This window comes from Poromitra crassiceps, assembly GCF_964638095.1.
Source record: "Poromitra crassiceps genome assembly, chromosome: 27".
In the NCBI taxonomy this organism is placed as follows: domain Eukaryota; kingdom Metazoa; phylum Chordata; class Actinopteri; order Beryciformes; family Melamphaidae; genus Poromitra; species Poromitra crassiceps.
The window spans coordinates 5396058-5413941 of record NC_139650.1 but is presented as its reverse complement, the minus strand read 5'-3'; the positions used below and the strand labels follow the sequence as shown (position 1 = coordinate 5413941).

At 41.2% G+C, this 17884-nt stretch overlaps 1 protein-coding gene across 1 annotated transcript; it reads left to right on the top strand.

Moving 5' to 3' along the window:
* Positions 1-344: 344 nt before the first annotated feature.
* On the top strand, positions 345-16512 carry vamp3 (vesicle-associated membrane protein 3 (cellubrevin)). The gene is made up of 5 exons (XM_083661910.1): positions 345-429; positions 6690-6768; positions 13795-13953; positions 14164-14215; positions 15061-16512. Coding segments are annotated over exons 1-5 (309 nt in total). The 5' UTR covers positions 345-427; the 3' UTR covers positions 15078-16512.
* The last annotated feature ends 1372 nt before the right edge of the window (positions 16513-17884 follow it).

The following is a 17884-nucleotide window of genomic DNA, read 5'->3' as shown; positions in this document are numbered from 1 at the left end:
GTACAATAGAAAGTTTCTACTGTAGATGTTTCACATCATTGATACGACTTCAAGCGCTCCAAGTCGAAAATAATAACAAAAGTATAATAGAAGTAGTTTTTAATACATGTTTTATTTTAGAAACCAAGCACAACACAGCAACAGAATAAAGATGAGAAACGCTCATTGACCATAAGGAAGAAGGAAAAAAATATATATAGTACCGGCATATTTAAAAGTTATTCCATACAGCATCTTACATCACAAATCGAGTATCAGCTCCCACTTTCCTAGCTGTATTTTGTCGGGTCATCATTGCTTTTATGACTAATTCCAACTGCACAGGAAGTCAGCATAATGCACAACGGCAGGAACGGCTTGACACCATTAGCCTAGCCTGCAAACCAGAAACTACGGTGGACATCGCTTTAGGACATTTCACTTCACTATGTAAGTCCATCGTGCGTTTACCTAAAGCAATTAAAATCATACCTAGCTAGGTAATCGATTACACTTTTGTATATGCCTCGTCTTTTAAGTACTTTAGTTAAATTGGATTACAGAAGAAGCAAACAACGCCCCAAACTTTGCTAACTTAGCATGCAACAAGTGGTAGCACAGTTAACGAAGTTAACGTAAAGCGGCTAGCTTACCTTTTAGCTTTCGAGCTTTTCGCAGTTTCGGTAACTTCACGTAACCCTAAGTGAACATTTTACTGACAAAATAGTTACCGAAAACGGAACAGACGCGATAGGCTCGTTTATACAGCTGCTAAAAACACGACTGAGTTGGACAACAACCTAACTAGTAGTTAGCTAGTAATGCTAGGAAGCTAGATAGCCCAACAACAGGCCAAATCACGTTATTCTTCCAGCTGGTGTTTATGTTGTAGCGTTAGTTAGCTTAATTTACAGTCCAATTGTGATTAAATGCCAGGCAATGTAAATCCATTGTATCCTTAACGTTCTTATAAATCCTGTGAGTTTGGACAGTTCACATTGAACGTGAATAATCCACAGCTATGTGTGACTGTTCTGTTCACAGTGAGATGGATTTTCATAGTTGTTGGAATTGTAGTCAAGTGATTGAAGCTCATTAAGATGTTGGATGATGAAACAATCTGTTTCCACAAAGTCGACTCATTTTAAATTGAGAAACTCAAAGTTACTACTTGATGACGTCATCGTTTATGTAGGGGGCTTTACAATTGAAAGTCTTGGAAGTCCAGTGGCGAATTGGCCATGCGAAATGGCAAACTGTAACAAGGGTACAAAACCTGAAAAACATACAAGTTGCAGGGGTGTGCATCCATAGCTAAAAGTGATTGCAAACAACAGCTGACCAGATTACAGTACTAGTGACCACCATGCTAACAAAAAAGATGATATCTGAACGCACCATCAGTCAGATGTATGAGCAAGGCTACACTAATAATTCCACTCCCCTGCCTCTGGCTGGGACAGTAGGTCAGAGTTCTACTTGTCCCTAGTATTTATTTCGCTGGCTCAGAAGGCAAAATGAGGGGTGAGAACAGAAGAACTACTACAGGAGAGCCAAAACCAAAAATGGAGGGGTGGTATTTGACTTCGTCCTCCTGACTTTGTTTATTAAATTCAAACTTTAATATGAAACATCATAACCATGTCGTGGATCATAATATACTTAATTAACAATATTTTGACATTCATTTATATAAATCTTTATTTGGAAGAAAGGGCTTACACTTTTGGCCCCAAATAGTTTTGTGTGTTCACTGTTCAGTGTTAGGTCTTTTTGTTTTTGATGAATAACTCTTGATTGGTTTAGATTAGAATTCACATGTGCACAAAGGGCAGTAGAAAGAGCTCATCAAGACCAAGAGGTTTCATTTGATATATGTATAACTCATTTTTGCCAAAATGTCACTTAGGCCCCTCTGATGCTCACCCCTCAAAAAGTGAAAAATAAAATAAAGAAATAAAAAGGGACTTTTTCCAAATTGGTTGGTTTACTTAAATTTCTGAAAAAGTGGAAATTAATGTTGGCAAATCAGCTACGTGACCTGCTTTACCGGCTCCTATCGTGGGGGATCCAGAGTGTTTGTTTAGTCATTTAAGTACATTTAAAAATCAATTGGCTGGACTTGTTTTTGTTGGAGATTGTCTACAAACTATAGAAAACATTCTACAAATTAATTGATTTATAATTTTGTGTTCTACTATTGGCGTCATAGCTAGGCTATGTGGGATCAATTGGTCCGTAAAGAATAAAAGTGTACACATTGGACAGTGAAAAGTCTTCAGGCCAGTTTAGCAACAAGCATAAGTCACACATATTGTCACACGTAGTCTAAAGTCTAACTTCTTTGGTTTTGGTGTTGTCAGTATCTGCCTGTTGGCAGGATTTACATCATGTATTGTATTCTTCAGGATGTTAAGATTACATCAGTGCACATCAGTGCAGATTCCATCTAGTTGAGGCCTAAAAAAAAAATAAGTTTGGTTCCTGTTGGTTGTCAGTTCGGTGATGGGTCGGTAGGGAATTTATTTTATTTTATTTTTTTATTTTTTTTATTTTTTTCCCAGTGGCAGCAAGGGATAGATAGGAAATATATATATTTTTTTATTTTCCTTAAAATTACAGCAGCGATGGATACTTTTTTTCATAACATAGTTTACATGTACTCGACTACCACTGTGCTCTACACACGTTTTTATATGAACAAAATATTTAAGTCAATATGAATGCTTTCATATCAAACATGTTTGATATTTAGGACTGAAAATCTGCGTGAATAGCCTACATCATCCTGCTGCTGTGCAAGCCTCCCGTCATTATCGTTTATCTCCCCTAGAATCTCAAACATGCACACACTACAAGATTTGTAAATGTGGCGCACCATGCACTACAGGATATTATTAAGATTATCGGCAGGATAATCACCTTGACGCCCGGCCATACTCGTTTTTGGGGTTCCAGCAGTGACCAAAGCGCTCCGCCCCCACCTCACCTCTCTCTCTCGTTTCCTCATTTTCATGCCCGTCTCGCCAAACAAATGAATCTCACGGTAGTTAGCATGCGTGTAAACAACGCGAGTCTATTGTCTGTACAAGTGAGAACACAAACACATGGGTACCAAAATATATTCCCCTGCTGCATGTCATGAGATCGGCAAAAGTTTGGATAGACTGCTTCCCGCAGCAGCATGCCTTTTCCCCCCCACACTGCTCGATAGACAGGACAGCCTCTGACTGGCAGGGGCTCAAAACTACGATATAACAACTTTTTATTCATTGGTCATTCATTGTGATATAAATTAGTGACATTTTCCCCCAAATCCTCATGGTTCTGTGCTGTTGGTATTTGGTAGCCTATCTGATGCGTGCTGCAGTGCAGCGCATCAAATGAGCCGCGTCAATTAACGATAATAACGGGAGTCTCGCGCAGCAGCAGAATGATGTATTCGCGCAGATTTTCAGTCCTAAATATCAAACATGTTTGATATGATCGGGACGGCCCCGATGAGGCTGTGAGCAGATCGGGAGGTTTAAGATTGGATCTGCAAACAGCTCACACTAAAATCCTGTAGTGTGAGCCAGCCATAGCGCCACCGTCAAATCAACATGCTCATAAAATAAATTGGGTCGCACGTAAATTGACAGGGTCGGTCGGCAACCGGAACCGAACTTTATTTTTTTTTAGGCCTGACTGGGATGGATGTGCTGCTCCTGTCTGTGTACTTTAAACGCAGGCGAGTTGTGTGTTCAGCATTAACTGACACAGACTAGGACTAACTGAGCTATATTGTCTCATTCATAGATTTAGGCTATAGTTAGTTAGGTAGGAAATCAGCAGCAGCCGTAAGCCAAATCCTAGCTCTGGCAAATGTAGGTGCTCTGGGATGTTTATATACTCTCCTAGCCAACTGGCAGTCTGTCATGAGCGTGCTAAGTTTCAGGATGAACCAGCCACTGTGTGTTTGTTGGACAAAATTGAGTTTGTTTTCAGCCCAGTGGCCCCTGGCTGTACTGCAGTGTCTAACAGGACTCAGCATACTACACCTGGCTGACGTCTGTGTTATCAAGGGGCCAAAAATGGCATTTCCAGGAGGTGTGCTGTTTATACTGTGTATCTCCTGCCGTTCACAGCTGATTCGATAAATTGCCACGTCGTTTGGAGGGTCGTTCTAATCTAGCGGCTAAACTAAACGGCTTGGTAACTTTTAGACCCAAGAAAAGCCGGTAATTTGTGGATATTAGTGGGTCATTTAAAAAGGGGCTTTAGTTTCTCTGTTAAGTCCATATTTAGCTTAAATAGTAATGCAACAATTGTGTTTGTAGCTTCGTTTGGCCTTTTTTTAATGAATGAATGAAAGCTTTATTTCGGACAAATAATAATAAATAAAAGAATGTATATACAATAGCATGAAATACCAAAGGAAGAAAACAGAATAGTTAATCATAATACAATGCCATCCGGCAAAAGTCAGAAAAGAAGTAGGCTGAAGTACAATGTACTTATATAGTCCTACCTCCAAGTCCATAATTAATTTCCAAAGTTTAATCAGTTGACTTCCGGGCCTTTGGGAAGAGTGAGAAAATGTAACTGGCCAGAGAATAGAAGGAAGCGTCTGCATCCTCACCCACCCATGTCCGCGGACGTCTGTTCTCGTATTGTTCTCAAAAGAAAATATACACTTCTTAATATGTGAGCGCGCGTGTGATATATTTTTCTTTTAATTGGTCCAAAAATAACATTTGACATATTGTGATTTGGATGAGCTGAATTGTGCAGCCCTACCCTCCAGCTCTGCCCTGATGAGAGAGACTGTCTGACAGAGTCACTCTGACAGTTTCACAGTGTGTGGATATAAACGACAGAGCGCTGCGAGCTGTGTGGCTTAGGGGACAGTGTGGCTGGCACTTGGCAGCCTCATGCGAGATGATAGGCGACACCGGACAGATCTGGTTAACAGCAGAGTGTTAAGAGATCCCTTCAACTCTGCTGTATCATTGCACGTTCGTTCACCACTCTGCTTCTTCTCGGCTCATTTGGCCCTTGCTTTTGTTCGGTTTCTTCTAAAGCACATGTTTACCACAAAGGCCTTTAGAATAAACCAGCTTGATCTACGCTCACTTTTCCTTTTGGATGACAGCCACCCACCTCCTCCTGTGTTGCAGGGAAAGAGGAGCTTACCTGAAAGCTTTCGAACATGTGTGTGTGGAATTTGTGTGTTTGCATTTGTGTGAGTATGCGTGTGTGTGTGCGTGTGTGGGTGGGTGGGTTTGCCTACTTGCTGAGTGAAAAATAATTTTTGCATGTATCTGTAGAGGAAAATGAGGGATTTTTGTCCATTTAGACTTGACTGCTTTCTATGTGAGTTGAGTCAGTAGCACTAAAGTATATACTTGAGTCACACACTTGTCTAATCCCTACGTTTGCCTAAGCACATTCTATCCATTTTATTTCTTAGGGTAATGCTCTGTCTTGCCAGAAGGTGGCAGCAGAAAACCACTGTAGCAAACAGGGCTGATTGTGGTCCAAATGTAGTCTTAACAAATGCCAAGTTTGATAGGCTGATATTCAGACTGAATCGTCAACTCATAAACTCCATTAGCCAAATCCACAACTGTGTGGAGTGGGCGTGGCTTAAAAGGTCTGGAGCCAGGCTACCAAGTTGTTACTGTCCTTATGAAGAACAATATTCCCGGGTTGTCATGGAGATAAAGAATGTAAGAAGAACACGAGCACAGAGCAGCATCCTCACAGTTTGGCTTTGAGCTTGAAGTTGCATGCAAGACAGCTGTTCATTTTCCCATCTGTTTCACTCAGCTCTGTACTATAGAGTGTTGCACTATGACGCATAATGCATTGTGAATGTGAATCCTCCATTCTCACGTTCTTTTGATTTGGAATCCTAATTCAGCCATTAGATATAACATCGTCATCATGGAAAACACAAGAATGCAGAAAAACATTGTGAAGAATAGCAATCAAAACGTTGAAAAAAAACATTGACTGTGTATGTCTGTAAGCTATAGGGCTAACAGAAGCTACTGCTTCTAGCCTAATCCTGATTATTGTTGTCACATTGACATTAGTTACTAATAATAATACTAGTTAATAAAATGTGTACCTGTAGCCTACAAATAAATATAAATGCATCTCATTATATTTATTTATATCATAATTGTATCATTTAGATCTGGACTAATTGTTGCTGCCCTGAATGCCTGGAGTAAATCAAGTTGTAGGCGACATCAGAAATAAACAGTGAAAGTTGTTATGGGGCTAATAGCTGATTAGCTGTGTGTGTGCGCTCATCTGTTATTTTACAACGGCCTTGAATGTGACTCGAGCAATCTGGACCAGAACTATCTGCTTTATAATAAACCACGGCCTATTATATTAAAGTGTTTCGCCATAACTTTAGTTACACTACAGTGCAATAATGTGTGCAACTGCTGTTAGACCATATATAATAATCCAGCTTATAATAGTCTAGGCTTCCAGCAATACAAACACATTGTGAGGTTAGTAGAGTACAATTACACGAAAGTGCTAGTGGATCCCTGCAAGTTCATGATGGGAATTTTATTTATTTATTTAAAAAAATATTGATATTTTGCAACTGTTGTCTATTGATTATGTCTGTATTAATAATAGTTTTGCAAAGTAAATTTCAGAGACATTTGACATGAGGCTCATATCTGATCTGATCATTCTACCAGGTCTACCGTGGGTCCAGAAGGTCCTGGCGCGGCGCCGGGAACCCGCCGCTTGCAGCAGACCCAGGCCCAGGTGGATGAGGTACAGTGCCTTTAACCTTCATTTACTGACCCCCACGGTCAAGGTCATGTTGTTCTAACCTAGGGCTGGAGCGTATGGCCAGAAAAATTATGGCAACGTATTTTAACATATTGATCGATTTGATAATAATCACAATATACATTTAATAATGCTTATGACAAAACCATGAAGAAACCAGAAAGTTAGAATAGAAGACACATTCAAGTAGAAGACACTCAGAGTGCAAATATACAGTGTGCGTGTATACACATTACACACACACACACGTTTAAAAAGTTATGGATTTTCATTTTCTTATTTTTTTTTACAATCATCAAATGATGGAACTCCCAGATCAGCTGTTGCTTGGCCCAAGGCCCATCTGTCCACCAAGTCTAATGTAAATCTGTGTTTGAGATATCCTTCTGACAGACAGACAAATAAACAGGGCTGATAATTTACACAAATTAAAAAATAAACATGTGGAGCTTAAACTAAATTATTTGGGCAGTGGCGTTGGCAATTTCCTGTTTCTCTTAAACGCGCGATTGTTTGTTTCTTAGGCTGAACTCCTGCATTGTTGGCAGTCGAAGAACCATATGTTGACTACTAGTGTTCAAGGGACAATTGAACTGAGGCTAGCAAGATAATGCAAACCCGTATTGTCTGTGGGATGGTACCTTATGTTGGAAGAGGTCGGCGGTGTATCCATGTTTAATGCAGGCCGTCAACGTTGTTTGCGTTGAGTGTTGCTCTGTGCTTTTCAGACTTGAGACAGCCAGAACCCCTTTCCAATATGATAGAGCAGACGTGCCCAAATTCTTTCCTATGAAGGGCCAAAAATTAATCTGGATGGAGTTATGTGAAATTACATATTTGATATTTGATCTACAATTTACATTCAAAATCTAAAATACATTTTCAAAATGATAAAAACCCTACTCTTTTATTTGTTTATTTAAACGTAATCTTATTAGAGTTAGATTTAGAGTTATAAATGTATGTAAATATCAATAGAGTTGATTGTAAAAAAAACCCATAAACATATTTAAAATGAAAGGCAACCTTTCCAGGAGCAGGTAGTTGGTAGAGAAGAAATTGGAATGGAAATAATGACCCCCACCTCCCTCTGCCAATCCCCTTGTTAAGCCTACGCCTACTCTTCCTGGCTCTTATATAATCACTGGCAGAGGTGTCCTCAATGTTACTGTGCTCCGTCCATAAGTCTGTAGTTACCAGAGCTGATGGATGCATGCAGAGATAGAGCTTATTGATTACACACATACATGTAGGTTCAGACACACAGACATGTAGGTTCAGACACTAGGGGTGTCACAATATATCGTCCCACGAAATTTCGTGATAGTAAAACGTCACGATATGTATCGTTGAGATGAAATCTCATATCGCAATTTTTTTTTTTTTTTTTTTTTTTTTTTTTTTTAATAGACAAAGAAACGTCTTTGTTTGTTGAAGTTCAATGTGTGGAAAGTAGTTCAGTTGAACAAGTCTCTGAAGAGACACATGAGAAGTTATACAGGAGAGAAACCATTCAATTGAGTTTCTGGCAAAACTGTTTACTTGACAGGAAAAACTGAAGATGCATAAAAAATAGATTAAGAAAAGTCTTGTTGTTTGAGTTTGAAGAAAAACTGAAGATGCATAATGAGAATTTATACTGCTGAGAAACCTTTTAGTTCAAAGTAAATCTAAGTGACGGTGTAACTCATTCTATTTCAAGATAAGCCTTATCTCCAATCTCATGTTTTTTCTAGTTGTTATTGTAATAACAATTTCCCACAACAGCATGTTTTGTATTTGTGCATTTCAAATAAAATACTACTTTTCCAGTCATATATTGTCATTATTCAAGTTTAAAAAAATATTGTTAAAATCGTATCGTATCGTTATCGTGAACCCAGTATCGTGATACGTATCGTATCGTGAACTGAGTGTATCGTGACACCCCTATCAGACACACATACATGTATACATGTAGGTTCAGACACGCATACATGTAGGTTCAGACACACATACATGTAGGTTCAGACACGCATACATGTAGGTTCAGACACGCATACATGCAGGTTCAGACACGCATACATGTAGGTTCAGACACACATACATGTAGGTTCAGACACACATACATGTAGGTTCAGACACACATGTAGGTTCAGACACACATGTAGGTTCAGACACACATGTAGGTTCAGACACACATACATGTAGGTTCAGACACACATACATGTAGGTTCAGACACACATACATGTAGGTTCAGACACACATACATGTAGGTTCAGACACGCATACATGTAGGTTCAGACACACATACATGTAGGTTCAGACACACATACATGTAGGTTCAGACACACATGTAGGTTCAGACACACATGTAGGTTCAGACACACATGTAGGTTCAGACACACATACATGTAGGTTCAGACACACATACATGTAGGTTCAGACACACATACATGTAGGTTCAGACACACATACATGTAGGTTCAGACACGCATACATGTAGGTTCAGACACACATCCATGTAGGTTGAATGAATGAATGAATTTATTTGGTGATAAGATAAAAAAGAACAAAGAAGAGGACAAGCACCAAATATCAAACATAAGTTAAGAACAAACATCACAGGAAATCACCGAGGATAAAAACACAATAAAGCCCTAGGGCTTATTTCCAAATTGTTAATAACAAAACATAGAACACTGATTAAAACAGAAATACGATGCAGCAGCAGTGTGTAAGGCGAGTGCGGTTCCATTAACTTGCATTAAGAAATTAATACAAGATAAAAAGAAACATAGCATCAGGGGGGTGAACAAATCAGTTAAAAAAAATAAAAAACTATTAAAACAATATAAAACTAATAAAATAATAAAATTAATCTACAGTCTGGAGCAATCTCTTTAAGGTCCTCTTAAAACCACTCAAGGAGGTACTTTCTTTAATTTCCTTGGGTAAGAGGTTCCACTGAACAGCTCCACTGTAGAGGAAGCTGTTCTTCTGTGTTCTGTGTGTGCCGTCTGTAGCCTGCCTTTCAGGCGCTGCGTTAAACCAGTGTACCAGGAGGTGGCAGCATAGTCAAAGTGACTTTGTGCTAGAGCTCCAGCTAAAATGTGCAAAATAGAACTATCTAAAAAAGCTGCTTTCCTAGCAATGAACTTTGTTTTTTGGTGAATTTTAGTTAGGGCCGACAAGGCCATCTCCTCCCCAGAGAGGCAATTGGTTCAGACACACATACATGTAGGTTCAGACACACATACATGTAGGTTCAGACACACATACATGTAGGTTCAGACACACATACATGTAGGTTCAGACACACATACATGTAGGTTCAGACACACATACATGTAGGTTCAGACACGCATACATGTAGGTTCAGACACGCATACATGTAGGTTCAGACACACATACATGTAGGTTCAGACACACATACATGTAGGTTCAGACACACATACATGTAGGTTCAGACACGCATTCTTTACAAAGGGCAACTTCAAGAGGAACCACTTTTCCAAAAGCTGCTTTCCTAGCAATGAACTTTGTTTTTTGGTGAATTTTAGTTAGGGCCGACAAGGCCATCTGCTCCCCAGAGAGGCAATTGGTTCAGACACACATACATGTAGGTTCAGACACACATACATGTAGGTTCAGACACGCATACATGTAGGTTCAGACACACATACATGTAGGTTCAGACACACATACATGTAGGTTCAGACACACATACATGTAGGTTCAGACACACATACATGTAGGTTCAGACACACATACATGTAGGTTCAGACACACATACATGTAGGTTCAGACACACATACATGTAGGTTCAGACACACATACATGTAGGTTCAGACACACATACATGTAGGTTCAGACACACATACATGTAGGTTCAGACACACATACATGTAGGTTCAGACACGCATTCTTTACAAAGGGCAACTTCAAGAGGAACCACTTTTCCCAAAGTTCCTCATTCTCTCACCTAACCCACTTGCATACCGCACAGACAAATTCCTCCTTTGTAATCTGATTACTTACTATACCAATGAATCTTGAATTCCACTGACTCGTATGGCTCTCTTTCCTCTCCCACTCATCCTCTCTGTGTGACTGCCAGCCCAGCCTTTCCCCGTGGCGTGAAGTCTGTCCCTAGTGGAGACTTGCATAATCACTGGCAGTGTCTTCAAGCAACCACAATATTAATCAGGAGCAGCTAGCTAGTTCTCTAGCGCCAGGTATCAGTTGACATGCCAGAAGTACATTGACAGAAAGCCAGTGTGTTCCTCTCCTTTGGGCTGGGGACACACCACACAAAAGGCCGTCCCATCTACACTAACCGACTGGTTTCTTCTGCAGATTATTTTATGACGACTGAAAAACACACACTTAACGACTAGCGCTATGCCAGATGAGGGATCACACACTCGACTTGTCACTGCGAGCTCTCGCGGCATGCTTCGAGATGTCCGTAGCAAAGCAAACACGGGGTAAAATGACTTGATTTTCCCATTTTCTCCTTTGTAAAACAGAATGAAATAACAATTTTCAAAGCCCAATTTGAGATCGCAACCTGAATATAGACAGAGCTGCGTGTCCTTCAAGACCATCAAGGCCTGGAAAGCGGAAAGGAATCAGAATCAGAAAGACTTTAATGATCCCCGGGGGGAAATTGGGAAATTGGGAGAGAGAGGCATAGAGACAGAGGAAAATAGAATGACCAAAGATTGGCCACGCAGACTGCCCTAAAGGTCTGCAGACTAGTGCAGACCCAGGACACACTCTGCCTGATAGAACCCTGGCTAAAATCAGGGCAATAGTTGTCCAGTGTATCCCCAGCTTTACTGTGAGACTATTCACGACGGAAAAAAGGCTGCTAGTCACTTTCTCAATCCCATCCGCTGCTCTGCCTCTCTCAACAGTTGAGGTTAGCCCCGCCTACACAGAACTTTAACCACAGCATGTCACACAAAGCTTCTGATTGGCTGCGAGGTGCTTATATAATCACCATCTGAATGGTTATGTAAGAGCCACATGGACCCACACACCTCTCGTCTCCGCCCTGCTGCTGCTCTGTCTGGGAGGAGGGGCAGTAGCTGGGTCTGTGGATCAGTGGAACATGTGTGTGTGTGTGTGTGTGTGTGTGTGTGTGTGTGTGTGTGTGTGTGTGTGTGTGTGTGTGTGTGTGTGTGTGTGTGTGTTCGAGCAAACTCGGTTGTTATTAACCTGAGGTGTGTGATTGTGCTTAACACGGTGTTGTCTTCCTTCACTGAGGGCTTTGTTATGTAGCAACCTTGAGGTTATTTCCAGTCTCATTGTTGTCCTCCTCATGCTGTGTTTGTATTGATGGATTGCAAATCTGTGTTCCTCTGTTTTAAACCCCCCCCCCGCCCATGTAGTTTTTCTCCTCTTTTCACCTTTTTGTCAATGTTGCTGGACTTAATGTTCACCTATCAGACCCCCCTCAAATTAAATAAATCAATCTAAATAAATTAAAATGTATTATATTTGATAGACAATTACATTCTAAATCGAATATCGAGTATTGAACACTGAGCTTCTTTTTGACGTCTTTGGACAGAAAGTGCATTCAACTCAAGGTGCTATAGAAAATTCAGATGACAGTATTGGCCACCTTTGTAATCAAGAGTGGAAACTTGACTTGACCAACTGACATCTTGAAAGATTGACAGAAAATACTAAAATACACTGAATAACAAATCGGTATTGGATGTTAGGTTTACATTGAGCAACATTAAGATATAGATCATCATCACAATATGCCACCATATATTGCAGACCTTGTATTCCTTTCTTCAATGCATTGTAGACTAGAGTCATGTATCACATCACTTAGGCCATGTTCACATTACAGGCAAATCTGATTTGCTGATAAAGTCATGAATCATCATTATCTTGAGTTGATTGGTTTCCCAAATCTGATTTGGGAGTGTGTCCGCACTGCCACAAATCTGATTCTCAAGTCGGATCCGTGTGTCCAGACCTAAACAGCCTATCTGCATGGGTTGCTATGGTAACGATGTGGGCGTCAGTAAATACGTACGTTGGTGACGTGGTTTTCCTGCGCAGAAGCATTTGTTTGAGTTGCGAGTGACGTTCAAATCAGATTTGGTGGATCTGCGCGTCCGCACTGAAGTTGCATCAGTCGAAAGCAGATTGGAAACTACCTCCATGTGGTTTGGGACAAGTGACACAAATCAGACTTGGAGCATCCAGACTCAAAAAAACAATCTGGATAAAGTCATTAATAGATCACTAAAGTTCACAAATCAGATTTGGCCTCCTACTAGTCTGAACATGGCCTTACAATATCAGTAGGAGACATGAAGCCTGTCTTTCAACATGGCAGCGGACTTACTGACAGAGTGAGGTGGTCCTGGAGGTGAGAGGACTTACTGACAGAGTGAGGTTGTCCTGGAGGTGAGAGGACTTACTGACAGAGTGAGGTTGTCCTGGAGGTGAGAGGACTTACTGACAGAGTGAGGTGGTCATGGAGGTGAGAGGACTTACTGACAGAGTGAGGTGGTCATGGAGGTGAGAGGACTTACTGACAGAGTGAGGTGGTCATGGAGGTGAGAGGACTTACTGACAGAGTGAGGTGGTCATGGAGGTGAGAGGACTTACTGACAGAGTGAGGTGGTCATGGAGGTGAGAGGACTTACTGACAGAGTGAGGTGGTCATGGAGGTGAGAGGACTTACTGACAGAGTGAGGTTGTCCTGGAGGTGAGAGGACTTACTGACAGAGTGAGGTGGTCATGGAGGTGAGAGGACTTACTGACAGAGTGAGGTGGTCATGGAGGTGAGAGGACTTACTGACAGAGTGAGGTTGTCCTGGAGGTGAGAGTCAGTGAGGTGGAAACATGGAATGGAAACATGTATGAATCCATCCTGAAAATAAATGAAACATTGCTAAGGACACACTAATTGCAACTCTTTCCCTCTTTGGTGTGTGTGTGTGTGTGTGTGTGTGTGTGTGTGTGTGTGTGTGTGTGTGTGCGCTTGCCAGGTGGTGGACATTATGCGTGTGAATGTGGACAAGGTGCTGGAGCGGGACCAGAAGCTGTCTGAGCTGGACGACCGAGCCGACGCCCTGCAGGCCGGAGCCTCCCAGTTTGAGACCAGCGCTGCCAAGCTCAAGAGGAAGTACTGGTGGAAGAACTGCAAGGTGCCTATTAAACACATGCCACAACAACAACACTACAACACACTTGTCCCTCTCGTTAAGACACACAGGTTAAATACCTAACGCTTAATTGACCTTGATTGGCTGTCACCCCGGCGGCTACAGCTGATGATAGACAGCGGTCACAGTATTCACAGCCGTGTGGTGACTGTAGGAATTGACACTGATTCTCTATGCTTCTGTCCCTTGCAGATGTGGGCCATCCTGATAGCTGTCATCATCATCATCGTGGCCATCATCATTAGTAAGTACCAAACCTGTGCTTAAAGGTTTTCACATCGGCTTTTCTTGTTTCACGATTCTAACGCTATTTGAAGTAGGGCTGGGCGATATAGCTCAAAAGTTTATCGATATGAAATATTTCATATGAGTCTCTATCGATCATTATTGATCATTTTTAATTACCCGTTTTTATTAACAACTAAAAATATGAGAAGGAAAAGTTTGCATTTACCACTTTAGTTTGAACCAGCTTATTTTCAAGGCACACGGGTAATGATTGTAATGCTAACACTGTCACACATACACACTCTTGAGTGCAAGCAGTCATTTACAGACATGCCAACGTTTTATTTTGATGTCATAGCCTAACGTTGCCAGCCTTCTCAAACAAAAACAAACGTTTGGTAACGTGTATTTCAGGGTTGTTTTAACGTTAGGTGATTCAGTGAAGGAGCTTCCCCGCATTCCGCAAAGTAACGTTGCAGACGTCCGCACGTTATTGTAAAACATTGTGATTCGGTCGATACCAGAAGCTTGAAAATATTTTGCGGCCGACTAGAGGGGCGCCCCGAAACACTGAGTTACACTTCCCTAATAAAACCAATGGGCCTTTTTCACAGCAGCCATTTTGTGTCTAAAAGGCGGGGGTAAACACAGTTGCAACCAAAACATTAATGAGGGCCTCAAAACTGGAACACCTAAATTGATTAGAAGTTGGAAACCCTCATTGTTTTGGTTGCACCTCTCTGTTTACCCTGCCTTTTAGACACAAAATGGCTGCTGTGAAAAAGTGTCCAATCAATCCAGTTCAAATAAGTCTTATCTCTACAATTATTCATACTAATCTACCCCTTCCTTCATTCTCAGTTTGGAATGTTTCATAAAGCAGTAGCAACAGGAACAGGAAGAGGAGGAGTCGAGGAAATGATGAAGAAGAGGGGAGGAGCAAAGTGGAAGAGGTCGTATGGTTACCGCTACTGAGCTCCACACCAACTTTCACTCCTGCTACGGCTCTTCATTCCTAGTCCTGTGTGCGTGTGTGTGTGTGTGTGTGTGTGTGTGTGCGTGTGTGCACAAGTGGGTCTGTTTTATAAAGGCTTGTCACAATACCATGAATTGACCCTGCAGGACTGTACCATAACAAGTATCACAAATGCAAATAGAATCCCAGTGCCATGATGCCATGTGCCAAAGAATACAGAAAACGACTCGTACAGGAACAGACCGAGTCAACTTGGAAAGTCAACTGTTCTTCAGGATGTAATTTAACTTCTTTCCCAGTAAAGATTTTTAATCAATTGACACCTTGATGTTTTAGTAATTGTGCAACCTAGGTTCCAGCCTACCTTGAGGTGTCTGTCACCTTTTTTGATCATCCCAAAATAGAACACTTTGTAAGGATTTCTGAGTGGTTTTGCGTCTGCCCTGCTATCTGTCGCCTTTTTCACTATCCATGAGTTTGCATCCCCGCTACCTATTGTATGATTATAATCAGCTGAGATGGTATGACCGAGGATATACACACAGACACGCGCGCGCGCACGCTTTGGCCTCAGGACTAGAAGTGAAGAATATTGTTATGAACTCTCCTCAACATGTATTTTCTTTTTTTTTATGTTTTTATTAAATAGCCATTGAATTTGTGTGCCAGGCTAAGACAAGTACCTTTGTGATCAGCCGTTTTGTTTTTTTGTTAGTCTTCACTGTAGCGGTAATCCGACGTATCAAGTAAGCGATGGCCCTTTCCAACAGATAGGCTACGTTCTCACCGCAAACCTTAGCGCTCAATTCTGATCTTTTTTGCTCGGATACGATTTTTTGTTTGTTTGGCTGCTCACACTTTTGTTTTGCGTGTGGCCAATATCCGATAATACCAGTATTGTGCAAAAGAACTATAACAAAGGAACGGTCAAGCTCACTGTAAAAACGGACAGGTGATCTGACCATGACCGCATCATTGGTTTGAGTCTTTAGCTTCTTTAAACTGTTACACACCAAGAGCGATGCGAATATACGGCACGAAATTGCGATGCGAGTTTTGACCCACCTGTCAATCACAGCCACAGATGTGTACACGTCGGAAGCGAATTTCTGAAAAATCGACGGTGGTCCGAAAAACTAAACGCCGCAATAACGCTCAGCGAAACTTCGCCGTTGGTATGCACGGTTGCATTGACTGATATAGGTTCGGAAAATATTATTGACGTGCGAATTAATCGCACGAAAAAAACGCTCCCGATGTGTAAGGACCTTAAGGCTCTTACCTTTTCTCTGACACTGCAGCCATGTTCTCCTTCTGCCATTTCTTTCGATATGCTTTCATAACACCGAGCGGTTACGATACGACCCCTCAAGTTTTTCTTGTACAGAAAATACTTAACATGGTGTTAACAGGTTTAAAAGCATCCGATTTGGGCCACTTTTGCCTGCAGTGTGAACATAGCCAGATACACACTCTTCAGTTTCAGTTGTCAAATAATTTCTGTATACTCGTAAAAGCGTGCTTGTGAAATATTTTGTGAATGGCTACAGTCGACCTCTGAATGGTGGGATACAACACATTATTTTATTTATGCACAAAGTGGAATACCGATTGCGTTAGGCGAGGTTTTACCTTGTTGTTTCAATGAGGCTTTTCATCGGCCACCTCACGTGGAAAAGCTGATCAGGGACAGGCTATTGAATCATTACCACCCGATACCATGACTGTCCATGGCATAATGACTGTCCATGGCATCATGACTGTCCATGGCCATCCTCCTCTGAGGCCGGGTTTGCTGTACAGTATAACATAGTATGCTTGCTTTTAGAGATCTACCTTACAGCCTCACAAGGGCTATAGAAAAGCTGTCCTCTGCCAAGTTTGCCTTTGATTGTGATATCCAAGCACAGAACGATGATAAGGTGTATATATAGCCTTAGATAGCGGCCTTAATTATGTTTCTCCATTGGAGAAGAGCCAAAATACACACAAACCTGTATTTATGATACATTTATTCCCAGCCTCTAAAAATAGTGCCTCTGAATGCTCTCTGTCCACACAAATATTGCTTGCTTTGGTCATATGAGCAGATTCAGCTTTAATACACAGTCTTCTTCACACTGTCACTTATTCCATCGCCAGGTCTAACGCTATTCTCATTTGATTTATGTTGAACCCCCCCCCCCCCCAATATATATATATTAATGAAAGCTTTGTCAACTAGTATTAGTAGCGCTAATCGTAGGAGATGATTTTATGTTTTTGTGTTGATCTGAGTGTGGAGGGGGTGCTAGGCAGTACTGCTGCTGAGCATTGTGGGTGTTTGAGTTTGGAGGAGGAATTCCAATCGGCAAAGTCAATGTGTAATACAACAGACCAACACTGGATGATTGCATACCCTGCAGTTGCTTAGAATTTATTAAAAGTGTGTGTGTATATATATATATACAGTATATATATATATATATATATATATTCTCTCTCTCTCTCTCTCTCTCTCTCTCTCTCTCTCTCTCTCTCTCTCTCTCTCTCTCTCTCTCTCTCTCTGTGTCTCTGTCTCTCTCACACTCACTCACACAACTTTTTGGGAGTACTTTGCCTCTATGGGATTGAGTTGAGTCCCTCCAGGTCTTCACTTTTTCTGTGATTATTATGACCAAAACTCTTGATTTAGCATTTTGCAGCATTTTGCAAGGCAACTAGCAGTAT